Source organism: Mustela putorius, unplaced genomic scaffold (assembly GCF_011764305.1).
Source record: "Mustela putorius furo isolate JIRA1106 unplaced genomic scaffold, ASM1176430v1.1 tig00003869_pilon_pilon_pilon, whole genome shotgun sequence".
NCBI lineage: Eukaryota > Metazoa > Chordata > Mammalia > Carnivora > Mustelidae > Mustela > Mustela putorius.
The window spans coordinates 12,214,547-12,238,793 of NW_025422021.1; the positions used below are offsets into that span (position 1 = coordinate 12,214,547).

The 24,247-nt window shown below is 38.6% G+C and overlaps 1 protein-coding gene across 1 annotated transcript in view; it reads left to right on the plus strand.

Annotated features, from left to right (window-relative positions):
- The first annotated feature begins 2,769 nt into the window (after positions 1 to 2,769).
- LRP2 (LDL receptor related protein 2) overlaps positions 2,770 to 24,247 on the plus strand; it is a 105,249-nt gene continuing 83,771 nt past the window's right edge. The window contains exons 1-13 of the mRNA XM_004744018.3: positions 2,770 to 3,045; positions 3,446 to 3,727; positions 5,178 to 5,417; positions 6,591 to 6,710; positions 6,822 to 6,938; positions 8,913 to 9,290; positions 10,501 to 10,749; positions 12,123 to 12,334; positions 13,082 to 13,266; positions 14,297 to 14,525; positions 15,817 to 15,994; positions 18,054 to 18,179; positions 23,440 to 23,606. Of these exons, the coding sequence (XP_004744075.3) occupies positions 2,976 to 3,045; positions 3,446 to 3,727; positions 5,178 to 5,417; positions 6,591 to 6,710; positions 6,822 to 6,938; positions 8,913 to 9,290; positions 10,501 to 10,749; positions 12,123 to 12,334; positions 13,082 to 13,266; positions 14,297 to 14,525; positions 15,817 to 15,994; positions 18,054 to 18,179; positions 23,440 to 23,606 (2,553 nt within the window). The 5' untranslated portion in view covers positions 2,770 to 2,975. The remainder of the gene's footprint in view (positions 3,046 to 3,445; positions 3,728 to 5,177; positions 5,418 to 6,590; positions 6,711 to 6,821; positions 6,939 to 8,912; positions 9,291 to 10,500; positions 10,750 to 12,122; positions 12,335 to 13,081; positions 13,267 to 14,296; positions 14,526 to 15,816; positions 15,995 to 18,053; positions 18,180 to 23,439; positions 23,607 to 24,247) is intronic.

Below are 24,247 nucleotides of genomic sequence, written 5' to 3' on the forward strand. Positions count from 1 at the left end.
TCTGCTCGGCAGAGAGCCTGCTTCCCTCTCTCTCTCTCTCTGGCTGCCTCTCTGTCTACTTGTGATTTCTCTCTGTCAAATTAATAAATAAAATCTTTAAAAACTTTGCTTAATAAATGTTTCAACTGAACATACCATTTATGAATGCCCTCAGTGTAGAGGATGCATTACTAGTTTCTGGATGACAGATAACTAAGTATTTTATCATTTTAGTGCTTTACGGTTATACTGGGTAGATGCCTTTTTTGATAAAATTGAGCACAGCACCTTTGATGGTTCAGACAGAAGAAACCTGGGCCATATACAGCAGATGACTCATCCATTTGGACTTACTGTCTTTGAAGGTATGCTTTGAAGCAATAAAAGTGTGTTGTTTTTATACTCTGCAAATTGTTGACAGTGGACTCATCCTCATTTGACAGTCTCACACTTCCAGAAAAGTTGGTTACTTTAGAATATGAAAAATGAAAATGGTGCTATTATGTATAGACTAAATATTTGGGTTTTTTTTTGTCTAAACATTTCACTGTTAAGGTGTATTTTTCTTATAGATGCTTTTAGATAATAATTGGTAACTAAGTAGGTATAGCATTTTGTAGGTTGCATGTATTATAAAGTTTAACTCCCTGAGTACTCTTTTACATAAATATCCCACAAGGAAATAGTAAACTACTGCTTTCATCATTTTCAGGAATAATACAAGAGCGTTTGTGGTAACCTGTAATGTTTTGTTGTTTTCTCTATGAATGTCCTCAGATTCGCTGTGGAAAAACCATTACACATATTTACCAACTGCATAGTTACTGAATGACTCTGAAGCTTTTTAGACACATGTTGAGTAACTGATACAATTGTTGCGTAGAAATGTTAGAACATGGCTTGTGTAAAATAGCAAGATGTACTTGTTTTTTCATCAACCTTTCTAACAATTGACTGCTGCTAGTAAAGATTGTTGGGGACATGGAATTCTGGGAAGCTACAGCCATCGGGATCACACTGATGTATCCTTCCCTCTTGAGTGAAGGCATGGTATTGTGGGTTGAGTTGCTGGGAATAAGAACGTGGCTTGGCACTTGTGAAACAGGTGGTTTGTCGAGTCTTGAAAATAAGGTTTCTGTGAATGATTGAAAAGTTTGTGCATTGCACAAAAGTGCCAGGTCAGGAGGGTGAGGGGACACTAAAATCTACCATGGTTCTGTTTGAAAAAACCAGCATTAGTCCAGTTAGAGATCCCATTTTGGGATCCACCAGAGGCCTTAACCCATGGGCTAGTTGTGTCCCTGGTTGAAACTTCCTACTCTGAAAAATCAGCCAGGTGCTTTTAAAGACTAGACACTGACTCTAAATCAAAGACTTTCTCCCACACATACAGTGTGGAATGATAACTAGTAAATATATTGCATGTTCCATCCTGCTGTCCATTTATCTATGGAGGAGGGCATGGTATTTAAAAATATTTTAAAAATGCTCTTGAAAGGGTAAGATTTTTGATGAGATGAGTCAGTTATAAATACTCATCCTTCCTCTTTATGCCTTCCCATTTATTCACTCCCTTTTCATTAATGATGTCAGACAGCCATTTGCTGTTACACCGGAACATTATAACAATGTTAAATTTTCTCTGCTCTTGATAAAATGCTTTGGGATTGAATAAAAATGCAGCTTCAATACCTTTTTGCTTTATCAGTATGAAAAAAAATTTGGTGTATACTCATGAAAAAAACACTGTTTCCCAAATAATAATAATAGTAATAGTAATAATAATAATAATAATAATAATGTTTCTCAACACTGCCCTCATTGTGAATTTTTTGTGGAAAATTCTTTGATTGCATAACATCACAAAAATCATCATTCTTTTGAATGAAAGGCTAGATCTGCTTGACTGTGCACCACACAGGAGTGAAAGGTTTATTGAACTTCTTATCTATTTAAGTTTAGTAAGATACCTTCTTGAGTGGTGGGACTCAGTCTAGATAAGATTTAGTAAGTCAGTGACTGATTAGTCATTGATTAGGCCACAGATAAGGAAAACTGGTCTAATGATAAAATTTGTGGCATTTTAGGCATTTTTTGGTTAGCTGGGAATTTTAAAAGTATCCTTAAAGAGAAAAATTCACTGATTCTTTAAAAAATGTATACGTTCCCTGCTTCAGTAGTTAGTGTAAAGTGAATATGACTAAATTTTTGAAGTTTAGAGTCTTATGAATCCTCTTTCTCACATTTTGAACTTCATGGAAAAGGACTATAGCCGTAGAGGTAGGCACACTACTGTGGATCATTTTACTGATCTCCAGAGCTACAGCAAAAGTTCCTTTTTGTACCAGATCTGTATTTTACCCTTTCAACAGCTTCCTAGTAAAGTTGAGTGTAAAAAAAAAAAAAAATTAGTGTCCTCAGTGAAGACATGAGATATATAGAATGGTCGATCTGAAAGGGAGGTTAGAGATTTAGTCTGTTTTCTTAATTTTACCAAAAACAAAACAAAGCTAAACAAAAAAACCCTCGCACAGTTAAGTATTTTGCTTGTAAGCACTCAGAAGTCTAGTGCTTTAGCTAGAATAAGAACTCAGTCATATGAGGCACATTCAGTGCTCTATTGAATAATCCAAAATTTTATTTTTACTTAGGGAAATCTAAACCTAATGGCTATTAAATGCTGTCCACATACTCCATGCATGCCTGCCTGAACTGGAAACCTGGTATCATTAAATATATCATCTTTGCCTTGTAAAGAGTCATTCCTAGAGAGTAACAAGTCACGGAAAACGATCACAGAATCCCATTACAGATACTTACTGGAAAATCTTCTTGCATTTGCAAAAGTGTTGCAAGCATGTTGTATTTCCCAAAAGGATTTATAAGGGAGCTGTGATGAAAATACTAACCACTGGTGTTTCTTCTTAGACTATGTGTTTTTTACTGACTGGAGATTGGGTGCTATTGTTCGTGTCAGAAAAACGGATGGTGGAGACATGAGGGTTATCCGAAATGGCATCGCTAATATAATGCATGTGAAATCATACGATGCCAACATTCAGACTGGTAAGATTGCCACGTTTTTTTCACCTGATTGTATTTATTTAACATGGTGGCTTCTTTTATCTTTAGTACTTGCAGTGTAGGATAGCTCCTGATTGTTACACATTCCTGTCACCTAGATAGTTAAAGAATGTAAGACTTAAAGTTTCTTTTCAGCTCTGTTAACCCTAGAAGTATTGCTGGGAAAACATATTTTAAGGACTTTTCTGTGTTTGTACTGAATGTTATATTTGGCATGTTGATTTCCAGAAAGAAGCCACTTCGTAGTGTTGAGTCGGAACATTGTTCTTTTCCTGTTTGTTTTCCTTCATAGACTACACCTGTGATCCACCCAGTGGAAGTGTACATAACTCACTGTTGTCCCGTCCGTGCCCCGCCCCCACCCCTGGCATTGCTTTTTCAGGTTCTAACTACTGTAATCAACCCACACATCCGAATGGTGACTGCAGCCACTTCTGCTTCCCGGTGCCAAATTTCCAGCGGGTATGTGGTTGCCCGTATGGAATGAGTTTGACTTCCAATCACTTGACATGCCAGGAAGACCCATCCCATGAACCGCCCATGGAGCAGTGCGGCTCCTTTTCCTTTCCCTGTAACAACGGCAGGTGTGTGCCCAGTCACTACCGCTGTGATGGAGTAGATGACTGTCACGATAACAGCGATGAGCACCTGTGCGGCAAATTCAGTAAGTAACTTACACCCAGGAGAGACTTCTGTGATGAGCAGAATACAGAGAGGTGCCCCCCTCCTTTATTTAAAGGTTGGGTTGTCTCTGTGGGAAAAAAATCATCTGGAATTTCACATTTTAATATGTAGTCCAAGGCCTTAGGAATCTAGGTAATAAATATCATTAATAGATAATGTTACCAGTGATTTCTGCCATTGATTTGGACTATATTTTTTCCCCCTGACTTTGCCTGTTGGATCACCAGTACATCATGACATAAGGCAAGCACCTCAAAAAGTCATATCAAAATAAATAGGCTATAATCTTTCATATATATCTGAAAGGATAGTATTTCAAAATAGGTACTTGGAATCATGGCATTTGAAAAAAATCTATGTGCTACTTTCCCTTTCCCCCACTTTGGAGTAAAATAGGGCTGAAATGGTGGTCTTAACATTTATATTTTTCTTTAGTTGTAATCTAGTCTACAACCTTTGGGGCCTAATGAATGCTATTGCAGAAAACAAAAGCATCCCGTTAAAATGTAAAATGTAAAAAAAAGAAAAGTAAAAAAGAATTGAAATCTAAGAAATTTCTATCAAGGTGAGATCAATGGTAATAATAACCTGATTTTTTTGGAGAGAAAGAAGAGGGTCAGATTTGAAAATAAAAGTGTGCACTTGCACTTATCTGAAATTTCTAAAATTTTCTCTCTTTTGTTTGTTACTTCCTGTCTCTGAAAGTACCCATTTTTGCCTGAATATTTTATGAATTTGCATTTCTTGGATGGCACATTTTCAAGGTTTCTTCAGAAACTGTGATTAGAGGAACTAGCTTAGAAGTAAGGGATGGGCCTCAGATCACACCAACTAGAGATTGAATATGGGGCTGGGTCCTAAGTCTCCCAAAGCCTCAGTTTCCTCATCTTTAAAATGCAGATAATTCTGCATACTTCCCAGTATTCATGTGAAGATTAAGAGAGAAAAAAAATACGAAGCACTTAGAGAAATGCCTGGTGTATGATAATTGCTAAAGAAATGTCCGCTAGTGATGATGAGGTTGATGATAAGGACTTGAACATTTCTTCCCTTTTTGAATTTTTAATTGATTTATTTTATATTTTAAGATTTTATTTATTTATTTGACAGAGATCACAAGCAGGCAGAGAGGGAGGCAGAGAGAGAGAGGAGGAAGCTGACTCCCCGCTGAGCAGAGAGCCCAATGTGGGACTCCATCCCAGGACCCTGAGATCATGACCTGAACGGAAGGCAGAGGCTTAACCCACTGAGCCACCCAGGCGCCCTCTTTTATCTCTCTCTTTTTTTTTTAAATTAAGTTCCGTTAGCCAAGCTCCTCTTCTCATTTGGTATATTGCTCCCGTTGAAAAAGAAGAACTGGGTCTTTCCAAGCTAAGAACGCGTCTGACATAGAAACAAACATCTTGGTGACCAGTTTATTTTCATTGTAGATAATTCCTGCGCACCTTCCGCCTTCACCTGTCGAAATGGAGAGTGCATCCCCGCACACTGGAAGTGTGACCAGCAGTTCGACTGTGTGGACGGCAGTGACGAGGAGAACTGCCCCTCCCAGGCACCCGTTTCCTGCCCTGCATCCTTCTTCACCTGCGATAATCACCTGTGTATTCCAAGGAGCTGGCTCTGTGACACAGATAATGATTGCTCAGATGGATCTGACGAGAAGAACTGCGGTAAGTTTGGCACGGACTTCCGTTGGTGGGTCAGCCTAGCAAACAGATGTCAACAGTCAGGAGGCCTTGTGCACTTTCCTCCAAGGCTCACAACAGTTTTCACGATGTCGTTGTCACGTCTGTTGTATCTGTCAGTTCCCGTATCAATTGGCTGTAAGATCAAAGACACCAGAAACTTTTGATTGCCCCTGAGCCTGGAGTTCTGTGGATGCAAAACAGGGATCTGGGTCTGATGTCTTAACATCCAGACTCGAACTGGGAAAGAACTGCTCCACTGACTTTTCACATATTTAAGGCAAATTTGTTTTTTTCTAAATCATATAAATGATCCAGATATTTGGCTACTGGTTTTTCTTCTCATTTCATAGAGGCAAAAAGGGGATAAAATACAGAGGCATGGGAAATTTAAATTTCCATTAGAGCTGTCTGCCTGCTTTTCATCTTGATAGTTCTGATTTCTTTTAGGTTACTGTTTTTGTGTCTGTAATCATGGTTTAGGGTGGAGTTCCCTGGAGGAACGTCTAGTCTTGGTTGCATGACTTGGCTGCATGACTTGGCAAGTCACTTTCCTCTGTAGCATTTGGACTTTAAGACCTCTTTTAGCTTTCACATTCTGTGAGTCTCTCTTTAATATGGCTTCATGAGGATGGGGCAGCCAGCAAGCACATCTGACTCAAAGGCTATGTGTCTCTTCCACATGGTGAGACCCTGGTTTCTAGAATTAATTGTTCTGCTTAGACTTTGGATTAAATGCAGTCGTGACCTGTCTGTATACTGTGGCTGCTAGGCCTGTGGGTCTTGCCAACCGTGATGCCTAGTTGGGCTCCATTGCTTAGCATTGCTGTGGAGCCACAGACTCTGTCCGCAATACTCATGAGGTGTTGTCCAGTCCAAGTTCATGATGCTCGCTCTGAAAGTGTCGTCTGTTTTTCAAAGTTTAATCACAGATTATAACTCTGACCTATCATCTTTTTATTCCTCTTTCTAAAAAACTGTCCTGGCTTTGCGTGCTCTTTCTGGGCTGACTTTGGCAATGTGGCCAATTTGAAAGAATTTTGGACACACATACAAATGAGATGACTTGTGTATCTCCTTAGTGTTTTGCAGTTTGGCTCTAGTAAGCACTGAACAAGAAATAAACCGTTACTTGATTTTGTTTTTGAATGACATTAGAACTTACAGAGACATGCATGCCTACTCAGTTTCATTGTCCTGATCATCGCTGTATTGACCTATCTTTTGTCTGTGATGGGGACAAGGACTGCGTTGATGGATCTGATGAAGCTGGTTGTGGTAAGTAGATTGCTTTATTTTTATTCTTGATGTTTAAAATTAATCTCAGTGTTTAGTGGTTTTCTCCTTGAGCTAATTTCTAATGCTTTTTTTTTTTTCCCTCATTCTTAGTAATTAATTGCACTACTTCTCAATTCAAATGTGCCAGTGAGGGTCGATGTATTAGTAACATATATCATTGTGATGGTGTTTTTGACTGTGATGATCACTCTGATGAGATAGACTGTCGTAAGTACCATATATCTATCTGCATGTATCATTTTTCTTAAAAGATTTTATTTATTTTAGAGAGCAGGGGAGAGAGGGAGGGTGCTAGCAGGAGGAGGGGCAGAGGGAGAAGTAAAGAAAGATTCTCAGGTAGGTTCCATGCTGAGGCCAGAGCCCAGAGTGGGGGCTGGGTTTCAGGACCCTGAGATCTTGACCTCAGCTGAAGTCAAGATCAACCAACTGCACCACCGAGGTACCCCTGCACGTTTCAGTTTTATTGGCATTGATACTACTGCAGGTTTTCCCTAATTTGGATAAACTTTGGAGGGAAGACAGCCTGAATTACAAACTATTATCAAAGGATTATGGTATTGAACACACAGTAAAGTTGACTAGGTATTTCCAAATAATGACTTAAAATTTGTGAATCAAGTGGTTGTATAAATGGGCATGTTCTAATAGTTCTTAAATAGGTTAAATATTTTTTAGATATTTTTGTTCTTACTATTAATTTTTCCTAGGATATCCTAAATTAGTGGGTTTTAAGTTTTGGGGGCTTCCTATACATAAAGATGTCTTAATGGTTTCTTTGAAATCTCAGTAGAGAGATCAAATTATGGTATAGATATGGTGTGAAGTGGTATTTGATATTGACTCAAATGAATTCATTTCAGCTAGTATTTGTTGAATATCTGCTGAGATGTTCCTTAGAGTAGGGTAAGAGAAATTATGTAATATAAGAGATAACTGAAGCAAAGTATACAGTTACAAGGGCCTTAGAAATGGTACAAGTAAAATTCAGTTGAGGTTCACAGAAAAGAAATTCCTTCTGGTCCTATGATTCAAGGAGAACTTCATGAAATATAAATCTGATGGATCTATAATCTCCATGGTCCGGAGACCTATAGTGGACGGGAACTCTTATTGCTCACTTTTTGTGTTAAATAGATTTTATACTGTAAATAAATGATCGTTTGTTAGAATAATGGTGTTTTGGATCATAAAAAGTAGATTTTTATTAATTTCTTTCTCCCCAGTAAGGAAAAAAAGTGTTTAAATCTATGAATACAAAGAAAAGTTAAGGGGGGCCTGGGTGGCTCAGTAAGTTAAAGCCTCTGCCTTCAGCTCAGGTCATGATCTCAGCATCCTGGGATTGAGCCCCACATCAGGCTCTCTGATCAAGAGGGAACCTCCTTCCCTACCCTCTCTCTCTGCCTGCCTCTCTGCCAACTTATGATCTCTGTCAAATAAATTTAAAAAAGAAAAAGAAAAATGAAAAGTTAAATAAGATGTATATTACTTTATAGATGTGTACCGCACCCAGAAATTCTTAATCACTGATTTCCTGTTTCATGTTGAAAACATGAAAACATGAAATTCTTCTGTGATGGTTTGTGGTTAAACTGTCAATTGCCGTTGACTTGGCTGTTGCTTGACAAGGTCCCTGGGAGGAAGCTTGGGTTTACCCCTGTGAGATAGGGAAGCAACTTTTATCTCTCCAGGATTGCTCAATGAATAGTGGAAAGTTTACAAAGAAGTAAGGATTTACTGTCACCTTTTGTTTACATGATTTGTGCTGGTTTCATTGGGTATAGGTTGCTTGAGGGTAAATTAATAACATCGAAATATATGATACTAAACAATGAATTCAGAGTAACAAATTAATGGCTGTTTAAGCTCTATTGAAATGCACTGGTGATTATTTAATAAAGAGGCAGACAAATTTTATTTAACCTGTAATTGAATGAACATTAAAAACATAGGAAACAGAATTTTATTTTGACTCAGGAACTTCTCAGACACATAAAGATTTCTCTTTACCACAGTGTTTGAAAACCCTGTATCATTTGAGACTTTGCTGTTTTAACTTGTCATAGTCATTATCATAAACCTACCATTGATCCAAAATCATTCCCTCTGAATCTAGGAATTCTATAAAAAGGATTATGAATTCACTGCATTCACAAGCCCTTCTCCCCCTTGCATTTCTCTTAGCAACTAGGCCTCCTGGGATGTGCCACCCAGATGAATTTCAATGCCAAGCAGATGGTGTCTGCATCCCGAAGAGCTGGGAGTGTGATGGGCACCAAGACTGCATCTCTGGATCTGATGAGCACCATGGCTGTCCCCCCAGGACCTGTCCTCCTTCTCACTTCCTGTGTGACAATGGAAACTGCATCCGCAGAGATTGGCTCTGTGATGGGGACAATGACTGCAGGGATATGAGTGATGAGAAGGACTGCCCCACTCAGGCCTTTCACTGTCCCAGTTGGCAGTGGCATTGCCCTGACCATAACATCTGTGTGAATCTGAGTGCAGTGTGTGATGGCGTCTTTGACTGCCCCAAAGGGACAGATGAATCCCCACTATGCAGTAAGTTTCCTGACCACAGTTTAATGGCCATAAATTCATTCTGAGCACACAGTAGCCTGTTGGCCATCACCGTTGTCTCAGTCACCATATAGCTTTAAGGAAGGGATTTCGGTTCCTCTAAGAGTTCAAATCTGTGTAGGATAAGCATCATGGAATTCAAATAAATCACCACTGGCTGCTATTTCTCATTAAATCCTTTGCACTTGGTTCTGTGTTTTTACTTAATTTTTTAAAAAATGAGACCAAATGAGGCCATTAGATTGTCAAATTAAAAAAAATTTTTTTTTCGGACTGTGGTCCTAAGGTTTTCTAACTTTAATATTTTCTAATTTCAATCACAACTTGCCACAAAACAAATGAAGTTCGGGGATTTGTGTTTGCTGTGATTAAAATCCTGTGATTGGCATGTGATCCTAATTGCTGTCCTTTCTTTCTTTCCTTTTTAATCAATGCTCACTCTCAGATGAACCCTGGCCAGGTATGATTGCAAAATATTTTAGATTCCTATGATTTTAAATGAGTTACGTTTGTGCTGAAGATATTCTAATCATTTTGACTGACTTCTCCCTCTAGAGCGTGTTTCATATCAGGACTCTGAAAAATAACTTTAGAGTATACACATGACAATGGAGGGCATTTGCATCCCAGGCATAAGACTGACTTTGTTCGGGTGGCTTCAGGCATTGCTGTTTTGGCCCGGAAAGGAAGCAATGGTGGCTTGCTGGTGGATCTGTGCCCTCTAGTGTTCCAACTGCCTTTCCCTTTTCCATTTATTCACTTTCATAGATCTCTGAGCTCTTGCTCTTGAATGTCAAAGTCTTACCTTCCATTTCTCTGTAGGTAGAAGAACGTCAGGAAGCAAGTGGGAAGTAATTTAAGTCTCTTTGCATGCTTTATCAATGACGGTTCTGTTTCTTGATGCTAGCAAGATTTTCCCAAGATTGTCTCACTGCACCAAATGGAGTTATAATAGAGGGTATAGTGAAGAAAATGGTTTAAGTCTAGTAATTGTGAAGCACAGTAAGTCCTTGAGCAAATTAGAGCACATACTGATGAGCCTATGGGACTTATCCAAGTGAGTGCTTTTCTTAGTTCTTACCTGGGTATTGTGTTGAAGGTGTCAGCAGGCTGTATGACAAATGTTACAATAGACTAAACCAAAAAAGCAAAGATTCCTGACTTTTCTCCTTTGTGATTCTCTTTATTCTAGACCAGGATAGCTGCTCAGATTCCAATGGTGGTTGTACTCATCAGTGCATTCAGGGCCCCTTTGGGGCTCAGTGCCTGTGTCCATCAGGATACCTTCTTGCCAACGATTCTAAGACCTGTGAAGACATAGATGAATGTGATGTCCCAGGCTTTTGTAGCCAGCATTGTTTCAATACGAGAGGTTCTTTCCGGTGCTGGTGTGATGATGAATACACATTAGACACTGACAGAAGGACTTGCAAAATTACAGGTAATGACTGAACTTGAAAGTGAACTAAGTCCAGCCAGTAAAACAGCACACTCCAGAATTTAAGATCAAATGTTGCGTGCTGGTGTTTGACAGTGTTGGGAGTCAAATGGACTTGAATCTTAGATGGGTTATGTAACCTCTTTAAACCTCAGTTTATTATGAGGATTAAATAAGTTAATACTCATAAAGATCTTGGCATATTTTGGAAAATGGAAGTTTAAACATAAGTAGGTAGATGATTTTTCTATTATTTAAAGTACTATCAATGGTTTTTGAATTTTTTAAAAATGATGTCTATATCACATGAGTCAGTTCGACCAGTATTAATTCAGTTTCTATGATGTGAAATTGATTTTAGTATGTGTGAAGCTATTGATTTGACTGCTTCAAAAGGGACCAAATAAAGAAGTAAGAAAAAAATAGATGGTTCCTTTCTTGATTTCAAGTAGGAATGTGGATGGTAGACAGTCCAGGGGATAAAGTTAGGGGTAACGGCTGTGTGCCCTGCTAAAACTTGGCGTCATTCATTACCAAAAAATAAGTAGAGAGGGGATATTGAGAGATAATTAAAAGTCTGCTGCAGCTCAGTGCCTCAGGCAAAACAAAAATATTTTAAGAATTAATTCCTGTTGTTAGGAAGCCTGCATTCCAGGAGGGAAGATAATGTTCAAAAGTAAGTACAAAAATAACAAATAATAACCGGGAAAAATGCAAGGATAGTTCGTTCCAGATTGATAGTGAGACAAACATTGCAGTATAATTATGCAAGGAAGAAAGCTATTTTGGAAAAAGCTTATATTAAATACTCGTGGAAATCAGCTATTAAGATAAACATGAAATGAATAAATTATTTTTATAGGGACTTCTCTTTGTTTTTCCTAGTACTATAGTTTGGAGTTAAGTCTTCCTTCTGTTACCAAAAGTATTACATCAAATATTTAAGAGATGGTTTTTTTTTAATTTTTAAATTTTATATAAACACATAATGTATTATTAGCCCCAGGGTACAGGTCTGTGAATTGCCAGGTTTACACACTTCACAGCACTCACCATAGCACATACCCTCCCCAATGTCCATAACCCCACCACCCTCTCCCTATCCGCCACCCCATCCCCTGCAACCCTCAGTTTGTTTTGTGAGATTAAGATTCACTTATGGTTTGTCTCCCTCCTGATCCCATCTCATTTCATTTATTCTTTTCCTACCCCCCAGACCCTCCTCGTTGCCTCTCAAATTCCTCCTATCAGGGAGATCATTTGATAGTTGTCTTTCTCCGATGACTTAATTCGCTAAGCATAATACCCAAAGAGGTGTTTTAATTGTGTTGGTTTCTCCCACATTCATTGACATTTTTCATCTTCTTCTTGGGCAGGATCTGAAAGCCTGTTGCTGCTTGTGGCAAGTCAGAGCCAGATTATTGCTGACAATATCACCTCCCACGTTCACAGTATCTATTCAATTGTCCAGAATGGTTTTCACATTGTAGCTCTTGATTATGATTCAGTCAGTGGTCGTGTCTTTTGGTCTGACGGAAGTCAGGGTCAAATCTGGAGTGCGTTACAGAATGGAACAGACAGAAGATTAGTAAGTACATTTCTGTTGATCTTCAGCCTGACTAGTCCCCCTATCTTGGGTCTGTTACTCTTACTCACCCAGGAGAACAGGTCTTATCTCATCCTGGGTAGCTCTCCTATTCCCCTCTGGGCTGTATTGCACCCCAAAGGCCTGGATGTTCATAACTCCCAATATATACGGATATTTTAGAAAAGAATGTGGCCTCCAAAGGCAGATCTGTGATTCTGAATTCCAGGTCACATGATCCTGAGACTTCACAATTTTTTCCCCCATAGTCGATGAGAGCAAAGGAAAATATGTGGGAGTTAGTGGTTGCTTTTTCTTAGTTTTAGTCTGGTTATGTTTCTCGATCCATCTCCCACAGTTTGTTTCTTAACACTTGATGGTTGTGTTTCCTCAGCCCTGTAGGACTTAATTTTGTAATTGTTGGCATTTAATCAGTAAGGAGATTATTTTGGCATGTGAACATTATAAAGTTTCATAGATTTGCCAGCTTAGCGAATGGATAGAGCTTTTGTTTAAATGCAGAAGGTTTAAGCAGTAGAAGTATCCTAGAGTATTCAATCCTACAAAATGTAGTATATTTTTCTTGGAAAGCCCTACTGTTGATTTGGTGGTTAGCTACCTGGAAGACAAAATTTTCTCATTGTCATAAGCAATCATATGAGTTCAGTGTCTTATTATAGATTTTCATATAATTTCAACGTCTGTATCTATTATCTTTAGAATTCACTTTGTATTCATTTTTGTCTTTAGATACTTAACAGTGGTGTCACTATGGCTGAAAGTATTGTGGTAGATTGGGTAGGTCGCAATCTTTACTGGACAGACTTTGCTCTGGAAACAATTGAAGTATCTAAACTGGATGGTAGCCACAGGACTGTGCTGATCAGTAAGAATGTATCAAATCCAAGGGGACTAGCATTAGATCCCAGAATTGGGTAAGGCTTTTTTTTTCTTTTTTCTTTTTTAATGATACCGCTGTGACATGATTATGAGGGAAAAACAGTAGTAACCTGATGTGGCTGACATGCATACCTCAACATTTGAAATGCAGCCTTGTTTAAACATCTCTGTAGAAATGCTAACCATCCAAGGGTTAATTGGTATCCTTCCTTTATCTGTTTAGTCTTCTTCATAAATCATAAGAGCGATTGGTTGTTCACTTGAAGAACACATGGATTCATTAGCTTGGTGATACAATTATTGAACCGATTGTTACAGAATTATATAATTAGGTCTCCAATGAATGCATATAATAGTATCCCATAGATGGGCCAGTTTATTACTTTGATATCTCATTGTTATACAACAGCAACAACAAAAAGCAAGATTTTCCTGCTTTAGTTTTATGTTATTAGAGTTCCCTTTTAGGTCATATAGGGAGGAAAGAGTTTGCTTGCTGGTCAAACAATGGGAAGGAGAAATTCTCCCATGTGCTTTGAAACGTTGGATGGCTTCCTTCCTTGAATTTACTTCAGATTCTCTAACTTAGATTCTCTTCAGTAGAATTGTGAGTTAGGCAGATGATACTCGATGGCAATGATGACTTCTAGGTATTGAGAAGTATTACACACCAGTGAAATTTAAGATGGATCTCTGACGATTAACAAGTGACTCTCTTATCTTAAAAAATGACAGCATAGATAAACAAGGCTAGATGGATGTTTATAGATCAGCTATTTGTGGATTATACAGAAACATGAATAGACATTGAGACATTTCATTGTCATAATGTTCTGCATGTTTTATGAACATTATAGAAACCCCCAGATGGCTTATGACTGCATTATGATCACAGTTTTACTTGGGGACACTGAGAGGAAGTCATACACTCTGTACAGACTTTCTCAACTGGAGATGATTTATTTTAAGCAGCACATAATGATGAATTTGTCTTACTTAAAGTGGCAGTTATTTTCCAGATTGAAATAATATCCTTTCCAGTTGGTAACAAATTTCATTTTGCAGTGACCACTTGATGTTCTGGTCTGACTGGGGCCACCAACCCCGTATCGAGCGAGCCGGCATGGATGGCAATCTGCGCACTGTTATTGTCCAGGACAAGATTTTCTGGCCCAGTGGCATAACTATTGACTACCCCAACAGACTGCTCTACTTTATGGATGCCTATCTTGATTACATAGACTATTGTGATTATAATGGACAGCATCGCAGGCAGCTGATAGCCAGTGATTTGGTAAGTTGACACAGAGGAAGACTAAACTTACGAACCCATAAGAGTAGCTTAGTCGAAAGCACATACAGTAATAAGAAAACTAAGAAATGAATTATTGTGTCTTAGACATTACCAGGTCAATCCAGGGACTGTCAACAGGAGTCAGGGCTTATCCATATTTTCTTACCAACAGAAAATAAATATTTTCATTCCAGTTCATGGTCAGATTGTACCATGTCCAGGAAGGATTAATTGTTTGTGTGATTTAGTTGACCTGTAGATGCTTATCTGTTGCTTCTACGGTTTAGATAAGTGTGTTAAGCAAAAATTAATAATTTCATATTTAAATTCCTCAATTAATTCATAACCTGTTACATATTTCATATCTTTCATTGGAGTATAATTGTTACACAATGCGATATTGGTTTCAGGTACACAACTTACTGATTAGACAATTCTGAATGTTAATCAATTTTTATTCAGAAAATGCCAGTGAATTTACTTTCACAAGTTAAATGGGAAAATACAGAAAACATGTATTTTACCAAAGAGCTGTTCCAGACTTATATTTAAAATTGTCATTGTTGGAGTGCCTGGATGGTTTAGATAATTAAGGTCTGACTCTTGATTCAGCTCAGGTCATGATCTCAGGGTCCTGAGATCTAGGCCCACATTGGGATCTGTGCTCAGCATGAGTCTGTTTGGGTTTCTCTCTCCCCTTTCCCACTGCCCCTTCCCCTGATCATGCTCTTTCTGTCTCTAAAATAAATAAGTCTAAAAAAGTAATAAAAAATAATACAGTTGTCACTGTTGATAGTTCTGTTGCCTTAGGAGACCCTGGCAGGGCCTCCCTACCTTCAGAGAATAGGCATCTACTATCAGATTTATGTGAATCTGTGACTGGCAGAGATAGCACTGGATAAACAGTGGTGATAATGGGCTGGGGGCTGAGGCTTGGGAGTAGGAGATCCTGATAAGTCATCTTACTTATTTTTAGACTAAAATGTTGCTTTTGTTCGTAAATTGGATGCCCAGAGTAATTACCAGAGTAAAAAGGAAGACTAAATGACACACACAGGTGAAACAGTTTTGAGTAATACAATGGGATATAATACAATGGGATATATATATATATAGATCAAGCAGTGCATTTTTTTTATGTCTCTTGCACAATGGCTTCCCCATGTCTTTATTAAATAATTAAATGCTAAAGGAAACCATCTTCTTGGACAGATACCCTTTTCCTTTTGTATATTAGTCACCTTGTTTTTTATTTCTGGGTGAAGTCTCATTGTTCTCTCTGGCTTCACAGATTCTGCGACATCCCTATGCCCTCACTCTCTTCGAAGATTCCGTGTACTGGACTGACCGTTCAACTTACCAGGTGATTCGAGCCAATAAGTGGCATGGTGGGAACCAGTCAGTCATAATTCATACTGCTCAGCAGCCCCTTGGGGTTGTTGCAGTCCATCCTGTGAAACAACCAGAGGGTAAGTGGTATAGAGACACATGCCTGGGACTAGCTTGGAAAACACGTGTGCAGGGAATGCTGAGTGTACAGTGTTGCAGACCTGTTTGAGCAATACATTTTCCTTTCCTCTTCACCAACCACCCCAGTCCTAACCTTTCCATTACTTTCATTTACTGTGGTAGACAAAAATCTTGTGTGTAACAACAGTGACTTGAAATTGTGTCCTTTTATTCAGCAGTTGGCGTCTGTCTCTGGGACGGCCTCAGAATCCCCATGTCCTTGGCCGACAACTGGAACACAGACCAGATAGTCTCTTCGATCCTTTTCTTGCTACCACTCTGGGGTTTGGAGCAGCTTATTCTTAGGACTTGTTTATTATGGCACCGGTGTCCTGAGGGTTCCGTGCTGCGGCTTCCCCAAGTCATCCTAGACGTAGGGTGTGCATGGCTGGGGGTGACTTACACATTTGGCATTGGTAGTGTTCTTTCTGGTGGGAAGAGGGATAAGTTGCTTAATCCTCACTTAATCTTCTCTCTTAGAAAAACAAACAAGAAACCCTCCCTGTAGTACTTTCTCATCATGTCTCAGAATCTGCCCCTTTTTCTTCCTTGTCTCTTCTTCCTTTTACTCTTGCCACGCTGGACTTCATTTTGGTCCCAAAGCATACCAGGCTGCTTCCTACACTGAACTTCTGTACCAGTTCTTTCTACTACCTGGAACACCCCTCTTCCAGACTTCTGCTTGAGTTCTTCCTTCAGGGTCATTTTGGATTCTCTCAAATACTCCTTGGTGGCCCTTGGCTGCCCTACATCCAAAATAGCGTGCCTCTCTCATAATGCTTCTGCTCTTCACCTACACATCTTGAAATCACATCATTTATGAGTTTAGTCCTGTCTCCTTTGTTAGAATATCAGCTGTATGTTTACAGTGTTCTCAGTGCTTAGAATGGTGTTTGGAACATAGTGAACATTTTTTTGAGTGAATGAATCTAACGCATTATATGTAATAAGGACACAGAGGATCCAGAGAACATTCTGTGAGTTGGGGATGCACACAGGATCCCTTATTTTTTAAAAACAGAGACACACAAACATGTCATCAATAGAGGAATAAAAGATGACTATCTAACCAAAACTTGGACGACAGTGGGTAAATGTCAAGGTCACAAAGGGAATGTGCATGTCAGTTTCATTTAATGTAAAAAGATCTCTCTTAGCTCAGGCAAAGAGACATGTAGTATTTGGCATCATGTATCTATTACTAAGCTCTGGGCTACTCAGTGGCTGTTTGTTCATAATCTGGTTATAGACAGGATTGATCTGTGACCTTGGGCAAGTCATTCCCCCCTCTTCCCAATTTTGTGTTAAAAGCACAATGCTAGGGAACATGGGAAAATATAACCCAAACCAACAGGGGTATCTCCACTGGAGGTCTCTGGGAGGACAGTAACAGCATGACTGTGTGCACATTTAAAAAATGTATTCATTTATTTTAATTGAGAGAAATTTGACATACGAGGTTGTATTTTTAGGTTTACAACATGATTTGATATCTGTATATATTATGAAATGATCATGACAATAAGTTTATTGTCCCCCATTATATGAAGTTACAAAATTTTTGTGTGTATGATAATTTTTAAGATCTACCCTCTTAACTACCTTAAAATAGATAATCAGCATTGTTAACTATAGTCATCATACTGTATATTACATCCTAGGACTTACTGATCTTTGTAATTGGAAGTTTTCACTTTAGACCACCTCCCCCCATGTTTCCCACCGCCTACCGCATGCAGCTGGCAACCGCCAGTCTGTTGTCTCTAAGAATTTGGTTTTTCTTAAATTTCACATACCACTGAGATCATGTAGTATTTGTCTTTCTCTCTGATTTCACGTAGTGTAATGCTTCCAAGGTCCATCCGTGTTGTTGCAAACAGCAAGAGTTTCTTCTTGTTTATGGCTGAATGATACCAATAGTGTGTGTGTACCACATTTCCTTTATCCATTCATTCTGTGCACTTAATGTGAGAGGTCTTCGATTCACCAATGTTTTTGTCTTTCCTTTTTCTGTTACAGGTGAAAATTCATGTGCTTTTTCCTCCTGCAGTCATCTGTGCCTGCTTTCCCATGGGCCACACCTTTATTCCTGTGCTTGTCCTTCCGGTTGGATTCTTTCTCATGATTCTGTGACTTGCTTGAAAGGTACAGTATGCCTGAAAGGGGAGCCCACCGTAGTCTAACAAAGCGGTGTCAGCTCTAATCCACTTGCTAATGGAACGTGGGCTGTGTTCCCTTCCGTGCAGCGAGTGTCTGGAGCACGTGCTCTCTGGGGTGATTGAGGTGAGCCCCTCAGCTGTAATATGGTTTCTGTATGTGAAGCTCATAATGTACGCATGTACTTCAGCAATCTTTAACCTCATATTTTGTCTTACCTGGTTACAGGTAGGCAAGCTGTGAAGATAGGAAGTTCCAGATTCTGTGCCTAAGAAGTAACATTAAAAAAAAAATTTACTTATTTATATGACAGAGATCACAAGTAGGCAGAGAGGCAGGCAGAGAGAGAGGGGAAAGCAGGCTCCCTGCTGAGCAGAGAGCCCGATGCGGGGCTCAATCCAAGGACTCTGAAATCATGACCTGAGCCAAAGGCAGAGGCTTTAACCCACTGAGCCACCCGGGCACTCTGAGAAGTAAAAATTCTTTAAAAAAGGGGGGGGGTGGGGAGTAAAAATTCTTGACACTTGTGTATGGCTTTATTTTTCAAGTTCCTTATTTTATTTTTATTGTTAACAATAGGAGTGTTTCAGTGTGAGTCTTCTGACACCAATTTCAGTAATTAATATCTGGTATTTTAAAAATGAAAATTTTCTTTTTGTGATAGACTGTAAGCGACTCTTGGAGCAATTTAATTTTGTTTCACTCTAGATATTTTTAGAAATGTATGTGGAGAATTATACTAAAGTTCTTCAGGGAGTAAGAACAAAAGGGAAAGAGAGAGTCAGTCCACTGAAGAGATTTCTGCTGGAGTATGTACTAGATGTATAACAAAAAATCATTCACCTTTTGGTCAAAAATCTAGAAAGTTATCTAAGTTCCAGTTCTTTTCTTTTCTCAGAGGAGTGAATGTGTTTTGGTACTGACAGAAATGGTTGCAGAGAAGTTAAATATTTAATGATAAAAAAATTCTTAAACTGAGCTAAAGTAGAATCCTAGTCTAGAGGGAAGTTAGTTTTCAAGTGGAAAATTCATGCCGAGTCCAGGAAATTAATGGTGTTTTCAGATTTTGCAGATGGAGGCTTACTGAAAATCGAATTCCATCAGGATATAATATTTTGCAATGATACTTTCATGATGAAAGATTTTAATTATTGGTAATGCTTACAAAGGGATTGGCATTTGCTGTTTTTCTCCAGAGACTTATTATGCACCTAATCCTTGTTGACATTGTTCAATTTAGTGTGTCCTCTGAGTCTTTCAGCAAGAAGATTAAACTGGGGCTATAGACATTTTGGATACAAAGCATTCTTTCACCCCGCAAAGGTTGTTGAACTGTGCATTAGGGATTGGTGTAATCAATAATACTATCTGATGGTGATTGATATCTAAATAGTAGCTTTTGTTGTTTCTTAAATAATTGCACTGGTTGTTTTCCATGGGCTGACTTTACTGAAGTGGAATTTTTGGGGCTATTTCTCAGGTGATTTCTGAGCACCAGTTGGGTAACTTAATGCCAATATATTTTAACTAAAAAAGAGTTCCACTTTTTTTTTTTTCAATAATAAGCTTAGAAGACTTGTAAACACTTAGGATAAGAACATTTTTCTTCATTTACAGGTTAAATAACTTTTAAAATATTGCTTACTAAGTATCTAGAATATCTTTGGAACCGCTCACGGATAAGGTAAAGTGAAAAAGTAGATACTGTTCAGTATTGGCCATAGGAAAAAAACGCATTGAAAAGGTCTGGAAGGAGCGCTTAGGTGGCTCAGTCGGTTTGGCGTTGGACTCTTGATTTCGACTCTGATCAGGATATCAGGGTTGTGGTATTGGGCCCTACATCGGGTTCTACACTCAGCATGGACTCTGCTTGAGATTCTCTCTCTCTCCCTTTCCCTCTGCTCCAACCCCTCCCCCAGCATGTGCTCTCTCTTTCTCTCTAAATAAAATAAATAAAATATTAAAAAAAAATAAAAAGTTTGGAAAACAACAGACATGAACATCAATAGTGGTTACAGTTCAGCAAGGGAATTACGATGTATTTCTATTTTTTCCGATTCTATGTTATAAAATTAAAAACTGAGAAGTGTCTCTGCATGAAATAGCTTTTTATTCTTTAGAAAATATGTTCTCTGCAATGGCAAAAGACCAAAAAATAAACAAAAAGCAAACCAAAACATCTCCCAGCATCCTCTACAATAAACAACCTAAAATCCAAAAGAGGTTTCTGGCTCAGACTGAAGGACACAGGGAACTTTTTTCAGTGATTATATGCAACTTAAGAAGAAAACACTGCCTGCACACACTGTTGGAAAGTTTGCAGGCACTGATCAGTTAGTGCAAGGTCTGAGTTAATTAAGGAGGACCTGGTTACGGAGAAATAAATGTTGCTTTTCAATTACATCATCAATTTCCAATTACATCATCAATTTCCTGTTTCTGACTGCTGTCTCTGCTTCTCTGCTCTGCTAATATTAATCATAATGGGATCATGACATAAAGAATAAAAATGAAGAAATGATTTTTTATTTCAAAAGACAGACAGGTGCACCTGGGTGTCTTCGTTGGTTGAGTGTCTGCCTTTGGCTCAGGCTATGATCCTGGAATTCCAGGATTGAGCCCTGCACCAGGCTATCCTGCTAAGCAGGGAGCCTGCTTCTCCCTCCCTGCTTCTTCCTCTGTCTCTCCACCTTCTCGTGCTCTCTCCCTCTCTAATAAATAAATAAAAATCTTAAAAAACAAACCCAAAAGACTGAGACATGCTGTCCTAGGATGGCTTAAATGTCACTTCCTCCTGAAGTCCTTCCCATTCAAGCCCAGTCTATGCATATTCCTTCATTGGGACTCATAAGCGTCCATGTACTTTCCCTTGTTTTGTAGACTCTTAAGTTCCTTGAGGATTTAGTCCACCTGATAGGTACTCATTGCCTGTGGCACATGACAGCACTGAGTAAATGCTGAGTGAATGACAAGCCCTTTAGTAACCATTTTTTCTCCTTCAGTTCTGTATTTTGAACCCATTTGCTCCTTTATAGCTGTGTAATGTCATAAAATCACTCCCCTTTTTCCTTTACCACTGAGTACTTTTTATACTCCCCGCCCTATGCCACTTGTCTCAGCGGTCAGTCCTGTCTAGCTCTTCCCTGGCATCACCCTTCACCTTGACTCTCACGCTTCCTGACAGCACAGCTTTGAATGACACTCCCCCTGTGGTGCATGGCCCATAAATATTCCCAAGTGGTCAGTCCTCTCAAATCCAGCAGCAGCCATCAGATCAAGGGGCCCGAGACATAGCCTTGTGAAGGAGTAGTGGCCAAAGGAGTAGATCTGGGTAGGGCTAGAGAGGAGCTGCTTGGAGGAATCAAGAAGGCCCATGTTTGATGGATGAGAAATGCAGTTTTTAGGTGCTCTGGTTGAGAATCCTCCAGTTAAACAGAAGGAAAATTACATATTTACAAGAGCAGTATTAAGTTCTGAGTAAGTAAAATTTAAAATTTTCCCTGTGATAATTGGGGAATATTTCTTGTTTTTACTGAACAAATGAACACTTATAATGTATAATGAATATCTCAATATAATTTCAAATACATCGGAACTCCTAATATAGCTTTCTTACTGCAGTTAAATGAAGTGAGTGATAATTTGATACTCAGCCTGCACTTTTTGCAGAGTAGTGCTTAGGAACATAAGTTCTGGAGTCTGAAGATCTGGCTGTGTGACTTTGGTTAAATCGCTTTATTTTTTGTGCCTCCTGTGAAAGTTGGGGTGTGGGGAAGTGTTATGACCTAACAAACAGGGTTATGAGGCTTTAGGGAGATAAATTAAGTGAAATAATATTTGGGGCATAGTATGTGGCACATATTCTCAATAAACTGGGACGATTATTATGGGTTTTGCATTGGTTCAGAAGAGAGGCAATGTGGAGCAGTTGAGAGAGGACAGGCTTATGAGTTAAACGGCCGTTAGCCCCTGCAAGTTGCCTTGGCCTCGGTTGAAAACAACTTTGCAGGTTTATTGGGAAAGACTAAAGCTATATATAATAGCTGTAAAATATAATAGTTAGTGGTTGCAATATTACTTTAAATGTTTACTATGTTAATAAATGCTAAGTTATTTTTAGTAATAGAAATGCCAGGAACAAGGAAAAGCTAATGCGGTGTTAAAATAAGTAAAGAGCCAAAATAATCCCTTTGAAGAGCTAAAACTTTCCAGATTATTAAAATAACGCAACCATAATTTTTAGCAGGTGAAAATTATGCAGTGATTAATCATTTTAATTTTACTTAATATGTGATATGCTCATGTAGATGTTTTTTCATACCACAAAACTCAAGTTGCAGTTTTCCTTTTCTGAAATAGTCATAAATAAAACCCCACTCTTGAATTTCATTGATTTAGATTTTTTTGCTAAAAGGACTACAGATGGGATAAAGGTTATCTTTGAAAAAAGACCTCTTACTTCCTGTTAAGGAGATAAAGTGAACTGATAGTTAGAATAAGACACTATGAGGATGTTTAAGTTGCAATGTACAGATACCTTTGAGGACTTCAGAAGATACTATTTACATATTCATTTATGCTTCCATCTGTTTATCCATTTATGGTTCTTTCATTTGGTTAGCAGATACTTATTTGGCAACTATTACATGCCAGGTTTAGGGACATAACAGTGAGTAAATCAGACATAGTTACAGCTTTTTTGGGAGTTAGAATGAAGCGCAGAAGACAGCTGCTGATCAGAGAACATTTGGAGAGATAATACATTGGATTTATTTAGTAAAGTCTCTAATAAACACTAAGCTACACTTGATAATATTAAAACTAATAACTTGCCATTCAGCAATAATAGTACATATGTTTTCTTTGACTTTTTTTCAAAATCCTTTTCTTGAGTTATTGGGTATTAGGTTTGTCTGTGTGTTCCCTGTGATGCTTAATAAAAGCAGATGCTTTATCCATGTAAGCAAGGGCTTCACGAAGAGTAAGGGAAATACAGACCTGCCTTGTTGGGGGAAGTCCAGGAGCACTATATGTAGAATTGGAGGTCTGGTGCCAGGGAAACCTGCTGAAACACCCAATCCAAGGCCTGGGTTGTCTAATGAAATGTGTACCATGTATGATATTAACTGCTGCAAAACTGCAAGGGCATTTTATCCTAGGAGGTGATAACAATCCACTGCCTTCCATTACTCTACATGTCTGGGAATAGTGGGGTATAATTTTGATAAGTATTTTTCTGTTTTCACAGATGATCAGCCTTTCTTAATAGTCATGAGAAACAGTATAATTTTTGGAATCTCCCTTAACCCCGAAGTGAAGAGCAACGATGCTATGGTCCCCATAGCAGGGGTGATAAACGGTTACGATGTTGAGTTTGATGACTCAGAGCAGTTCATCTATTGGATTGAGAATTCAGTAAGTTTTGAATAACATTGAAAGTGTATAACTGGTTCTTGGAAGAGTCTCCCTGCACCGATGCCTTCTTAAAAGCAAACATTTGTTGGGTGGATAAAAGGGAAGTGGTTCAGAAATTAATTTACCACTCAGTTTTTTAAAAAAAATTACTTGATTTAAATTCAGTTAATTAACACATAGTGCCACAAGGTTTATTTTGGTGAATAATGTACATAGGAGGCTGGCCTGGAGTAGTCAGATAATAAGCATATTTAAGCTATTGGATGTTATTTATTCATCCAGCAAGTATTAAGTGCCTACTCTTTGCTCTGCGCTGAACTAATGACTTGCTGCTGTGGAATACACACCGAAAAGAAGGAGCAACAAGGCTTGCTCTTGGGAAGCTTAACCTAGTAGAAGATATTAGACGATCATAAAAATGATCATAACAAGGCTTGCTTTTGGGAAGCTTAACCTAGTAGAAGATCTTAGACAGTCATAAAAATGATCATAACAAGACAAAAAGCAATAGTTCCCTGAGGAAATTCCAGCAAAACATTTGATGCTGGGGTCTTCATCAGCATATTTGCCTCCAGGATTAAAAAAACATTCTTTAGTTCCCTTCCTGTGGGAACTCACCCTTTAGAGGAGAAGATCTTTAG